The sequence below is a fragment of the Pyrenophora tritici-repentis genome, chromosome 9 (genome assembly GCF_003171515.1).
Source record: "Pyrenophora tritici-repentis strain M4 chromosome 9, whole genome shotgun sequence".
NCBI lineage: Eukaryota > Fungi > Ascomycota > Dothideomycetes > Pleosporales > Pleosporaceae > Pyrenophora > Pyrenophora tritici-repentis.
In genome coordinates, this window is record NC_089398.1 from 1,575,051 (window position 1) to 1,588,034 (window position 12,984).

General features: G+C 44.5%; 4 protein-coding genes across 4 annotated transcripts; 3 read left to right on the forward strand and 1 right to left on the reverse strand.

Moving 5' to 3' along the window:
- Positions 1–1,519: 1,519 nt before the first annotated feature.
- PtrM4_149750 (HHT1, Histones H3 and H4) lies at positions 1,520–2,092 on the reverse strand (the record flags this gene model as incomplete). Its single annotated transcript, XM_066110010.1, has 3 exons — positions 1,520–1,623; positions 1,672–1,854; positions 1,903–2,092. The coding sequence occupies 3 exons, from the start codon at positions 2,090–2,092 to the stop codon at positions 1,520–1,522; spliced, it is 477 nt and encodes a 158-aa protein (XP_065959993.1).
- A 510-nt stretch (positions 2,093–2,602) lies between these two features.
- PtrM4_149760 (DNA-pol-phi domain containing protein) lies at positions 2,603–3,806 on the forward strand (the record flags this gene model as incomplete). The annotated part of the gene is made up of 4 exons (XM_066110011.1): positions 2,603–2,713; positions 2,759–3,098; positions 3,147–3,474; positions 3,521–3,806. 4 exons carry the CDS (start codon positions 2,603–2,605, stop codon positions 3,804–3,806), a joined length of 1,065 nt encoding a protein of 354 aa, XP_065959994.1.
- A 1,843-nt stretch (positions 3,807–5,649) lies between these two features.
- Positions 5,650–6,801, forward strand: PtrM4_149770 (uncharacterized protein; the record flags this gene model as incomplete). The annotated part of the gene is made up of 2 exons (XM_066110012.1): positions 5,650–6,027; positions 6,079–6,801. 2 exons carry the CDS (start codon positions 5,650–5,652, stop codon positions 6,799–6,801), a joined length of 1,101 nt encoding a protein of 366 aa, XP_065959995.1.
- Positions 6,802–7,272: 471 nt separating this feature from the next.
- Positions 7,273–12,515, forward strand: PtrM4_149780 (uncharacterized protein; the record flags this gene model as incomplete). The annotated part of the gene is made up of 3 exons (XM_066110013.1): positions 7,273–7,689; positions 7,828–8,474; positions 8,666–12,515. The coding sequence occupies 3 exons, from the start codon at positions 7,273–7,275 to the stop codon at positions 12,513–12,515; spliced, it is 4,914 nt and encodes a 1,637-aa protein (XP_065959996.1).
- Between the last annotated feature and the right edge of the window lie 469 nt (positions 12,516–12,984).

Here is a 12,984-nt window from a genome sequence, read left to right on the forward strand (position 1 = left end):
TGGTGGGTGCCCACACTAGTGAGGCGATAGCTGACGCTGTAACTAAAATCCTGCAATCCTTTAGCATTAATCGCAGCAAACTTAGCTACTTTGTGCTAGATAACGCTTATAATAACGACACCGCTATTAATAAACTCGCCGCGATGTACTACTTTTCTGCCTCTAATCGCCGCCTCCGCTGCGCTTGCCACATACTTAACCTTGTTGGCCAAACGATTATATTCGGGAGGGATGCTGACGCATATAACAACGCCCTAGAGAATATAGAGATAGAGGATTTTTATATAAAGGAGTGGCGGAAAGAAGGACCGCTTAGCGTGTATCTTGATATTATCAACTATTGTGATGGATCGATCAAGAAAGATTGGATTTGACAAGATACAAGCTATCGAGCTATCTACGTTGTGAGCCCGAACTTATGCTGTGGGCGCCAAGGCGCTAGTCCGATAAGATAAGGATCTTATCGATATGGGGGCCATGGGCCGAGTCTATGGATCCGTAACAGCGCTCGTGGACGAGCACCAGCTGATTGACTCTTGGCACAGCCGCTCGTTGACGATCAGTGACGTAACTGCGGCGTAGCTGTTGAATCCCGTTTCTGTGACTGCGGCGTAGCTGTTGAGTCCTGTTTCTGTGACTGCGGCGTAGCTATTGAGCACAGAAGGCAACAATCAAATAAGCGGTACTTAGAATTCAATATTTTATTTGTTTGATTACCGCTTTAGGTTTAACGTCGTTCTATGTAGCCTTAACTCTTACCCTATTGGGTTAGCGCCTAGATCTGAGCTATTATTTGATTTGATTGTTGCCTTCTGTCACGGTATCCTCTCGTCTCCCCTGTCACCTACACGTGCCGCACTCTCTTATGCGCACGTGCCCTCTCTCACCACTTGTATATATCTTCAGCTCGCTCTACGCATAACTTGCTCCTTAGCTATCCTCTTGGCCTCACCTGAGTATTGTCCGTAGCATATCCAATCAAGCTTCTGAAGTCAGCTTTGGTGTCCCTGCTCGTTGCCTCTCGTGACACCTTCTGTGCCATTATCATTACAGCTTCAATATGCCTCCCTAGTATATAATGACCAAGCTGCGGAACTTAAAGTACCAGAGGTATAAGCAGGTTTATAAATGATTCTTATGCTTCGCATTTCGCACTATCCAGCTGGCAAATCAGACGGCGGACTCTAAATTACTGGAATCCCACTAGTACGCTGGCAAATGGGTCGGGGTGTGGTTGGGGTTGGGTTAGAAATTTTGCGACCCCAACCCAACCCCAACCCATTTGTCAGCGCCAAGCTTAGGGTTGGGTTGGGGTTGGGTTGGGGTCGCACGGACCATGGGTTAGGGTTGGGTTATAGTAAAAAAATTGCAAGATGTATAATATAGATTTCAATAAAAGAAAAGTTTATATAGTATCACAGTAGATTAACACAGTGTAGCATTAACTAGTTTCATTTATAATATACAGAGGCTTCGCCAGCTAGCATTTAAGCACGTGTATCTAGATATATCTTATAATCTAGAGAAAAGCTAGTAACTCGCGCGCAAAGTAGCGCCTAGCCAATTGAGAATCCTTCTCTTGAATAGTAACCCTCTTTGCGTGAATAGCATTGATGTTGCAGTCTATAAAAGTTATTAAATGAAAAATAGTATAGGGTAGATAGACTATACCCTCAAAATAACCAACTAAGAAAGCTTCTGTAGCTTCCTGAAGAGCTTCGATTGCAGATCGTTGAAAGCGGATATCGGCCTTGTGCACCTGTGCAAATTCGCGCACTACGCGGGAAAAGGGGAGTTTTCGCAAGAGTAGTCCAAAACCTCTCTGGTATCTCTTGATTTCCCGTAATGCGACAGCTAAGCTAAATTAGAAAATAGCTGTGATAAACGACTGTGATAACCTACTGCCGGCCTTAAACTTGCGCTTCTTCTTAACAGCTACAGGTGCCTTTCGCGTAGACTTTCCTGCTACTTGACGTCTAGCCTTACTAGCAAGGGCCTTCTGAGCCGGCTTGCCGCCAGTAACTGTCTTGCCATCAGGACCACCCCGGCCGGCTTTACCGGTGACCTTAGGCCGTGGTTTTGTCCTTGCCATTGCGTAGTAGAGTAGATGATGAACGTAGGCGACGTATGTGATTAATTACTGTGATAAATGTGGTCGACAATTAAGAAAGTAGTAGGCTGAAAGAGTTAGGTAGCTGGAAAGTTTGGGCGACGGCAATTTCCCGATTTCCGCACTAGTAAAGGCAGCAGCGCACGGACTGCATGACGTAATTTGCTGTTTCACGATCGCATACAACCATTTCTGTTGCAAAATCAGTAGCGAGCATATCATACAAACGTGTTAAACTGCTGTGATAAACGCCGAGCTCGCGCATGCGTGCAGCCCAAAAATGAAGGAATCATCGATGTGTTGATCATTTTGGGTAATTTCCGCGTTTTCGCGCTAGCGCAGGCAGCAGCGCACGGACCATTTCTAGGTGAGCATAATGCTGTCTACCCATTTCTCCAGCCCCTGACGCCCAGTAACTCCCAACACCTAATAACTCTCTTTACTACATTGAAAACACCCCATTTACAACAGCGCATTATCACAGTCCCCGCCATGCCTGTCGCGAAAGAGCAAGTCGGCGACGTACCTGAAGGCCTAGTTCCAGCCATCAAACTTGAACCTCCGCCTGGGTTCGAACAAGATGAGTGGGAGCAGCTTACCGATGTAATAATCACAGCCATTTATCACAGCTTATGCTAATATAAGCAGGGATTTGCGTGTGAAGCTGACGAGATTGACGGTATCTTAGATCAAAGAGGTAGTGGGGGTTCACGAAAAGGCCGACCTATCAATTTGAGCGTCCCCTATACTGGCTCTCTGAGTGGTAGCGCCCGTGCTATTGCTCAACGTGAACGCAAAGCTCTTTTCGATAAAGAGGAGAAGGTACTTGAAAGCGTTAGAACAGCCGACCGCTCCGCGAAGTACCAACTGAAGAAATCGCTTTTGCAACAGCCTAAGTATAAATTAGCAAATAGTGCTAGACAGGCTAAGCTGCTAGAGAAAGAGTGGGATATACTTTCAGAGAAGCGGTTTACCCAGAAAAAGTCTGGTAAGTTATCACAGCTGTTTATCATAGACATCTGCTAATAGACTATAGCTGAATGGCTAGAGACAAACCTAACTCATGTGCATCGTAAATGGGATGCGATCACTAAGCAGGTGGATATGAGAAAACACGAGATCACGATTGCGAAAGTGCTTAGCAAAGATGACAAGCCCACCCATGACATTAGTGGTAGAGGAATAGCAAGAATTTACGGCTCAGGTGGTGTTTTGCAAAAGATTCTTCGAAAGACCTATCAAGAAGGATTAGCAAAGCTTAACAACAACGACTTTGAGAGCAAGGAGGCTAAGAGAGAGTTTGAGAAGTTCGTGGAGGAACTTACACCTGATGAGATGAAAGTCGTAACTGATAATGACTGGCAGTAAGTTTATCACATCCTTTTATCACAGAGATACTAATATAATAAGGCAACGGGAGCCACCTAGCATTCTCGACTTACTTGGTGACGCTGATATTGAGCTGGAGGGTGATAAGCCGTACGTTAAAGGTGACGATAGCGATGAGTGTGAAGAAGAGGTTGACTATGACTCTGATCTTGAGGAGCATTTCAATTCACTTGAAGACGAGTACGAGGATGACGACCAGTGGGCTGCTGTACAGAAGCAGGCAGCGCTTGAGGAGTCTGAGGAATCTGAGGACTCTGAGTTTGAGGGGTTTCCGGATTCTGATGCCGCTTCTGAGTCTGATAATTAGAGTTTTAGGCTAAGACACTTTCAAGCATTGAGGGATAGTAAGCAGTTATCACAACCAATTAACACGGATTATTGCGCCATATAATCTTAACTTAAGATTGTGATCTGTCATTTATGCAGATTAATATCCGTGCACTCCTGACGATCTCTGTGTTTACTATGAGGCATTAAAAATGATATCCCGCTAGTAATATGCCAAGGTTTCAAGTTAAATTACAGGCGTCATAGCGCAAGCAAAGCTGAGAGGAGCGTGAGAAGCCTTGAGTCCTACATCCAAACTTAAACTTCTCAACTTTTTCCTATTGTGTGCTACTACTATTAATGCCTTATTCTACTACTTTCTAGAAGCGATGGACATAGCTGCACAGTCTATTGAGCTTATGCCTAATCCTACTAATATTGAATTTCCGGAGGACCTCAACTGTTTAAAAATCAATTCTCCACAGGTTACAAAGGGGGTGACAGGAGAACGATTGGATTAGTGAAATATCCAAATAATCGTTTTCTGCAAGATTATAGTGTAAGTGAGATCTTAGGGACATGGACAGCGTCGTGGAGTAATACTAGCTGGGGTATAAACCCTAAAAATGATAACCCACGATGGAACTCTCCTACTCGCTATGGCACAGTATGGTTACGATTTGGAGAAGCTGCTGAGCTTCGAACTGGCCACCCCTACGTGTTCTGCTACAACTGTAGTCTTGCACTCCAGCATCCAAATCTAGGTGGTATTGGGACAAAGCACCTTATTACTCATCTTAAAACAAAAAGCTGTCGAAATGTCCTTACTCCTATTCATAATGAGGCAGACTTATCGGCCTCTACTCTATCCCAACGTCAACAAAGAAACAGTACTTCATCAATACCAGCTTACACTACTACTACCTTTGAAAAGGAGCTTGTACGGGTAGTAATCGACAGCAACTGGTCATTCCGAACAGTTGAACGACCATCTTTCCATCGATTTCTTCGGTTCCTTCGACCAGATACTGTGATAATTAGTCGTTGTAAATTCAAGACGATATTCAAGAGTCAACATGAGGAAGCAAAAAGGTCTATCCTTCGAGATCTTGGAAAATCAACAAAGATCTCAATCGCCTTAGATGCCTGGTCTGCAGCTAATCACCTCTGCTTTCTTGCGGTAAAGGGTTACTACATTAACAAAGACTAGAAACTTCAGGAAAAGCTACTTGACTTTCTCCCTATGCGCGGCAGGCACACCGGTACTTCTATAGCAGACGAGGTACTGCATATTCTTCTGGATACAAAGACCAAAACCCAGCTTCTAGCTATTACTTGTGATAACGCTAGTAACAATAGCGTACTTGCTCGCACTCTCCAGTCTAAACTCCAAGAAGTCGACATTCAGTGGAGTGCCAGAGAAAACACTATCCCTTGCCTTGCCCATATTATCAACCTCGTTGTCCAGGATATTATCCAACACCTTCGGCTAGCAGCAACTACAGAGTTAGGAGCAAGGGATACCCTACAGAGACGTCATATACAGGACATTGAGACGCATATTTCAGTCCCAAATTCCCTTCGCAAGGTATTTCGCTTTTAACACATTCATTTATCACATACTAATAATAGACTAGATAAGGGCGATTTGTATCGCTATTGACGTATCACCTCAACGCTTTGAGCGGTTTATTGCGGTACAACAACATCTACCGCCAAAGGGGCGATTATCTGTTATCCGCGACGTGAAAACCCGATGGAACTCAACATACGACATGTTAGAGCGCGCGCTCAAAATCCAAAAATATATTGATGAATGGCTTAAACAAGAAATCTTGCTAAGGCCAGGTAGTCACCTGGATAGCTCTCTAGACAACAATCAAATGGCTGAGATTGATTTCCGGGATCTTAAACGCCTCCGCTTATCTTCGACTGAGTGGCATCATCTCGAACTCGTTACTGAGATGCTTAAACGGTTTAAAACAGCAACTAGCTTCCTCAGCCAGAACGAGAAGCCCCAGATTCAGTATATTTGGTTAATGTACAATCGACTGTTTGATTTCTTGGACAAAATGTCAGAGGACCTAGATGAGGATGAAGAAAATCAAGATGATAGGGAATGGCTAGACGTAGTACGAGCTGCAGCTGACAGGGGTCGTCTAAAACTGAGCAAGTACTATTCGAAGACAGACGCAGAACGTGGGTTCTTGTTTAATTGTGCCACTATCCTTGATCCAACGCAGAAGCTTACAGCATATGAAGTATGATTATCACAGCTATTTATCACAGTCACGCTCTAATTACGCTTATAGGACGATTCATGGGAGCCACAGTACAAGCATCTCTACCGAGGCCAATTTCTTGCTTACCTTGATCGTTATGATAATACGGACGGGAGAGGTTCAACCCCAGGCTCTAGCATAGTCAAAAGGAGGTCACTTGGGAATGAGTGGTTCAGAAAGCCAGCTCCTCCCCCTACATCAGCGTTAAACAGCTTTTCTTCCCAGAACTCTTCACTAGTAGAATCAGACAAGACAACTGGCCCAACCCGCCAAGAAGGAGAGTCCTACCTTAGTACTGCCTGTGTAATGACAGATGACTCTTTCGATATTCTAGAGTGGTGGAAGACGAACGAGCCTACCTACCCACGACTATCCCAAGTGGCGAAGGATATACTAGCAATACCAATTGCTCAGGTTGGGGTTGAAAGAGTTTTCAATGTTGCTAAGGATGTTATTGGTAGTCGGAGGCACCGACTATCTGCCCGGACAATACAGCAGATAATGGTTCTTAAGGATACAATATCTCAAGAGGAAGAACAGGGTCTAGACTACCTAGTTGCTCAATTAGGGGAGGATGGAGAGCCAATTGACGAGGTTAATGATCTTTTTGAGCTTCCAGCCTCGTTAGAGCATACCTTCGATATAGATGAGGAGAACCAGACTACAGAAGAAGAGTCGGAGGAAGAGGTCCAGGAGGAGCGTCAATTGCCACCTCGAAAGCGCCAGCGTCCTCAGCGCTACCGTGATAATTAGCTGTGTTAATATATCTCGTTTTATGTATCTACTATATCATCAACGTGTACACATTATCTTAATTAAGTGTTGTTCCGTTAAAGTACCCAAAAAATATAACCCAACCCCAACCCAACCCCAACCCTACCACTTGGTCTGTGCGACCCCAGCCCAGCCCTAACCCATGGTCTGTGCGACCCCAACCCAACCCTAACCCATGGTCTGTGCGACCCCAACCCAACCCCAACCCAAGACTGGGTATACCCAACCCATTTGCCAGCGTAGTCGCGATATAGAAACTATCCCGGCAGCTGTTGCGCTACAACTAGATAAGGAATTTATCTAGGAGGATATAATTAATTATAATGCAAATTACAAAGGAGTTAAGCTTAAATATAAGACTTTGCTTAAGATCTACGCAGAGGCTTCAGCGACACTATCGTAGTCCAGCTACCAGAAGACCTCCGGACCTCAAGCACACTGGACGACGAAATGGAGACCGACGAAAGGCACCAAGACAACCCAACAACACCCATCGAGCAGACCACCCAAGAAACACCAAGGTTAATTATTCAGCCACCACTAAATAAAAGACCAGCGGCATTCTCCCCAGAGATAACTACAAGAGAGAGAAACCCATTCCAGAACAGCCAAGAAAAGAAACCAAGAGCAAAGGACTCAACCCAAGCAATCTTCTGGGCAAGGGACCTAATTCTACAAGCATCTACTATGGCCGAATCCCATCTATCCCAAAACAAACTACTACAACTACTGGACGTCTTTAGAGACTTTACGGAACTAGGCAGGGTTACGCAGCAAATGACTGAGAAGTTTACAGCACAGCTTGCGTACCAGACTGCAACGCTTACAAGCGCCTCCCAACAAGCTACAAAGACACTAAAGAAAGCTGTTAATGCCGCAACTGGACCACAAAACCCAAACAACCAAGAAAAACCAAACAACCAGAACACCCAGAACATCCAAAACACCCAAAACACCCAAAACACCCAACAAAACAAGACATCATACGCTAGCGTAGCCGCCCAGAACAACGGAAACACATGGACTACAGTGTCTACAAAAAAGAAGACAAACAAAAAGCCAGCAAGCTACTACCAAGCAGTCCTTACGCTTACCCAGCCTACGTCTCACACACCACTCCAGATTAGAGACCTAATCAACGAAGAGTTCACAAAGGGCGGCATCAAAGACCCAGTAGTGAAGGAAGTAACAACAAGTAGAAAGAACAATATTATTCTAACAACCACTCCAACCTACTCAGGAGAATACCTAGTCCAACACAAGCATATATGGCATCAAAAGTTTGAGCTAAAGAATGTACAACTACTAGAATCATGGACGAAAGTAGTAGTACATAATGTGCCAACAGAATGGGAGGGAGCAGAGACACTAGAGATACTCCACACAGAAATCCCAGCATACAACAACGGACTACAAATTACTGGCAACCCATACTGGATATCAAGAGAATGGCAAAACAAGAAGAACAGCTCTATTGTAATAGCATTCAAAACAGCCGAAGACGCAGCCAGACTTGGTGGTAGAATTACAATCCTTGGACAAACTCTCTTCACCGAAAAGTTTAAGCCTATAGCAGCATCTACCCAATGCCTAAACTGCCAACAATTTGGCCACCCAGCCACTAGATGCCGAAACCAACCAGCATGCAATTTGTGCGGAGAAGAACATGCAACTACAACACACAAATGCTCAGTGTGTAATACAAAAGGAAAACCCTGCAACCATACACTCCCCCACTGTAGTAACTGCAAAGAGCCCCACTTTGCAAACAGCAAAGAGTGCGAACTCTACCAAGCAGTAACAAAGAGCATCCCCGCAGGATTTTAATGTTGAACAACATTAGGATCCTCCAAGTCAATCTCAACAAGAGCATTACAGCGACTGAGTCTACACTGCAACTTGCAGTTGAACTTAAAGCTGATATAATTGCAATTCAAGAGCCATGGCTAACTACCAACGACAACTACGCAACAGCAAGATCCATAAATCACACTGCGTTTATCCAGATCTTACCAGTAACAAACCTACCCGTCCGCCCTAGGGTTCTATTTTATATATCTAGAACACTAGAAGCAGAGACATTCACCCAAAACGACTTCAAAATAGACCCAGACGCAATGGCTATTACAATAAAAGGTTCTAATTTCCAATTTAACCTATTTAACGTATACAACCAAACAAACGCCGAAGGGGAAAAAACACTGCCCAGAGCTATACTTAACACTAAGCTTCCGCCAAGTTCTATTTTAGTACTAGATAGCAACGAGCACCATCCATTGTGGGACCCGCTATGCCCAACGACGAGCCAAGGAGCACAGCCATTTATTGACTGGATTGAAGAACAAGATCTAGAGCTCCTAAATACACCAGGAGTAGGCACATTCTTCAGACCACACCTATCTAGAGAAACAGTCCTAGACCTCTCACTTGTCACTCCAGACTTGGCTAGCAAAGCTACGGACTGGCAGACTATATCTGAAACTGGATCAGATCACTACGGCCTCCTATTCTCCATCCAAACAAACGCAGACCTTGTAGAAAACCCGACAAACCAACCCAGATTTAATACTGCAAAGGCTAACTGGGACACCTTCAACAAAGAACTAGAAACGGCAATCCAAAACAGTCAAACCTTGCAAGATATGGACCAGATCAGTGATCCAAGAAAGGCAGACTTAATGGACCTCCTCCTCGGCAACAATACAGAGCTAGAGCAACAGCTAGAAGAGATTGGTAAAGCAATAACTCAAGCAATCCAAACTGCAGCAAACAAAGCTATCCCTATCACTAGACTTGGTCCAAAACCAAAAGCTTGGTGGAACAAAGAGCTGACAAAGCTACGACAAGACACTTCCCACTATAGAAGGATTTTTAAAGAAAAGCTCGAAACTACTGCGATACACGACGCCTACCTAGAGAAAAGAGACTTCCTACGTGCACGAAACACCTACAACAAGGCAATCAAAGACGCTAAAAGGAAACACTGGAATGAATTCCTAGAGAAGGAAGACCCGCAGTCAATCTACAAAGCCATGGCATATACAAAGGATAACAAAGTCGAAAGAATTCCACCTATACAAGGAGAAACATCATTCGACAAGAAATGCCAAGCGTTCCGCAACACGCTATTCCCACCACCGCCCATAACCGAAGCGCCCACATTCACCAACTACCAGGAAAAGAGATGGGATTGGCCAGCACTATCCACGACTGAACTAGAACGAGCATGCTCAAGTCAAGTCAAAAGTAGCACCCCAGGACCAGATGCAATAACACAAGACATAATCACAGCCGCGTACAAAGCTCAACCGCAAACAATGTTTAGAGCTTTCTCACTCCTATTCAACTATGGATACCACCCAAAATGCTGGAAACAAGCTACAGGAGCTGTTCTTAAAAAGGCATCAAAACCAGACTATTCAATCCCAAAAGCCTACAGAGTTATCACTCTATTAAGCTGTTTAGGAAAGATTAACGAGAGGATCACCGCAAGTAGGCTGAGCAATCTAGCAGAAATCACAGAGCTACTACACCCAACCCAAATTGGGGGTAGACTCAAGAAATCTGCAATAGATGCAGCTATGCTACTCATCGACCAAATTCAGCACCAGAAACAGAAAGGCCAAATAACATCAACTATCTTCCTAGACGTAAAGGGAGCATTTGACCACGTCTCACACAATCAATTCCTGCGAACGCTTAAGAAGCTAGGCCTTCCAATTAGTCTTATCGCTTGGACAAAATCCTTCTTCTCAAACAGATCGCTAAGACTCTCCTTCGACAATAAGACACAAGAATTCTCCGAGATAATAGCTGGGATACCTCAAGGCAGCCCAGTGTCTCCAATCTTCTTTCTTATCTACACCAGAGACCTCTTCCCAGGACTACAAAGCTTCAACCTATCCTATATTGACGACCTATCTCTATCGACATCCTCAACATCGCTAAAGAAAAATGTCAAAATACTAGAACAGCAAGTCCGCCTACTATCTCACCGAGGGAAAAACTTAGCGATTATGTTCGATATAGCTAAGACAGAGCTCATCCACTTTACCGCCAAGAAAGAGAGAAAAGAGAGAAGCCTACAGCTTCCAGACAACACCATTGTAGAACCGAAAGACACAATCAAATGGCTAGGTATCCACATAGACAATAGACTGTCCTTCAAGGAACATATTGCTACACGCGTAAGCCAAGCAAGGAAAGCATTCTATAGACTAGGGAGACTAGCCAACATCGAAAGAGGACTCTCCCCAAAAGCAGTACGACAACTATACCTAGCATGCGTCACAAGCGTTGCAGACTACGGATCACAAATATACTGGAAGAACCAAAGCTACGCCACTAGCCTCCTACAATCACTGCACAACCTGGCGTGTAGAAAGATAATTGGAGTGTTTAGAACGTCACCATCCCTACCAACAAGCATTGAATCCGGACTTACGTCACCTGCAATTAGACTCAACACCAACAACCGAAAGTATGCGTCTAGAGCACACCAGCTATCCAGCAACCACCCAATCCAGAAAGCAATTACAAGGATCACAAATACAGACAAAGCTAGCTACAAAAAGCCAAACCAGCATAGACAACTATACACTATTGTTAAGTCAATCCCAGAGAGAGACAACAATAGCGTAGAAAAGATAATCCCATATAGGTTCAGACCATGGGAAAGTCTTAACTACAAGGTTACTGTATCAAAAAAGAGCAAAGAGGAAGAGGCAATTGCACACACGGATTATATCCTATCAAGGAGCGGAGATAACTTCACCGCAATCTACTCAGATGCCTCACAACACGACAAGGGAATAGGGATCGGCGTAGGTGTAGTAGCGTACAGCTCCACCCACGAAGAAACCTTTTCTCAAAAGACAAACATTGGATGCTCCCAACTAGTCTACAACGGTGAACTAGAGGGGATAGCACAGGCATTTGAACACGCGGCTACAGTGGCACAAGAAGGCCAAGAGATCTACGTATACGCAGACAACCAAGCAGCAATCCATAGGCTTAACAACCTATCGGACAACCCGGGACAACAGTGGCTACTAAGATGCATCAGAGCTGCAAAGAGAATAACGACAAAGAAAGCATCGATCCACCTGCAGTGGGCCCCAGGACATAACGACGTCAAGGGCAACGAAAAAGCCGACACGCTAGCAAAGGAAGCAGCTAAAGAGAGACCAACAACATCGACCATAGCGAGCCTAGCCTACTTAGGCACAGAAATCAACAAAATACAAAAAACAGAACAACTGATGGAGTACAAGAGGTATACCGACAGGCCCACCAAAAACAGAAGCTCCTACTCAAGGATCTTCAAGCTCAACACACATACAACAATCAAAGTCCCGAAGGGAACACCAAGAGAAATCTCGAGCGCGTTCTACTCACTCAAGCTAGGACATGGATACTTCAACTCCTACCTTAAGAGATTCAACAAGAGAGACTGCAATCTATGTATATGCTACAAACCACAAACACCACAGCATCTACTTCTAGATTGCAAACAGTACAAAACACATCGAAATACACTCAAAGAAGCAATACCACACAGACCCATCACCCTCCCACTCCTCCTCCAAACAAAGACAGGCATCAAAGCTACTCTAGCCTTTATTGCAAGTACTAGGATTGGCACGAGAAAATGGCACCTTGGGCAAACCACCGAACAGACAGACACTGTATAAAACTACAAAAACAATATTTCCTTATCTAAAAGAGCCCGCTGCTACATCTCTTTCTATTCACCACACTGCTCTTTAGCACCCGCGCCAATGGAAGACTAGCTCTGAAATTGGAGTACGCAAAACACCACCCAAATTGTACAAGACCCATAGAAACTCCACAACGACCATCATACATAGAACGGCTTAGCCAAAGTCCTACATAGTCACCGACTGATACAGGACTCTAATGGAAATATAATAATAATAATAATACGCAGAGGCTTAACAATATACAGACTGTTGATACGGCAAAGGTGAGGTTGAATCAAGTAACGGTCGTTGCAACGAGTTGAAGTAGATGGTCATGATTGATTAGAGGAGGTGGGCTGCAGCTCGCGTACGAACTGAATCCCACCCCACGGCACGGGCCACGTACGTAGTCACGTGCTCGCCACGTACGTACGGTGGCTCGAAACTAAGAGCAACCAAC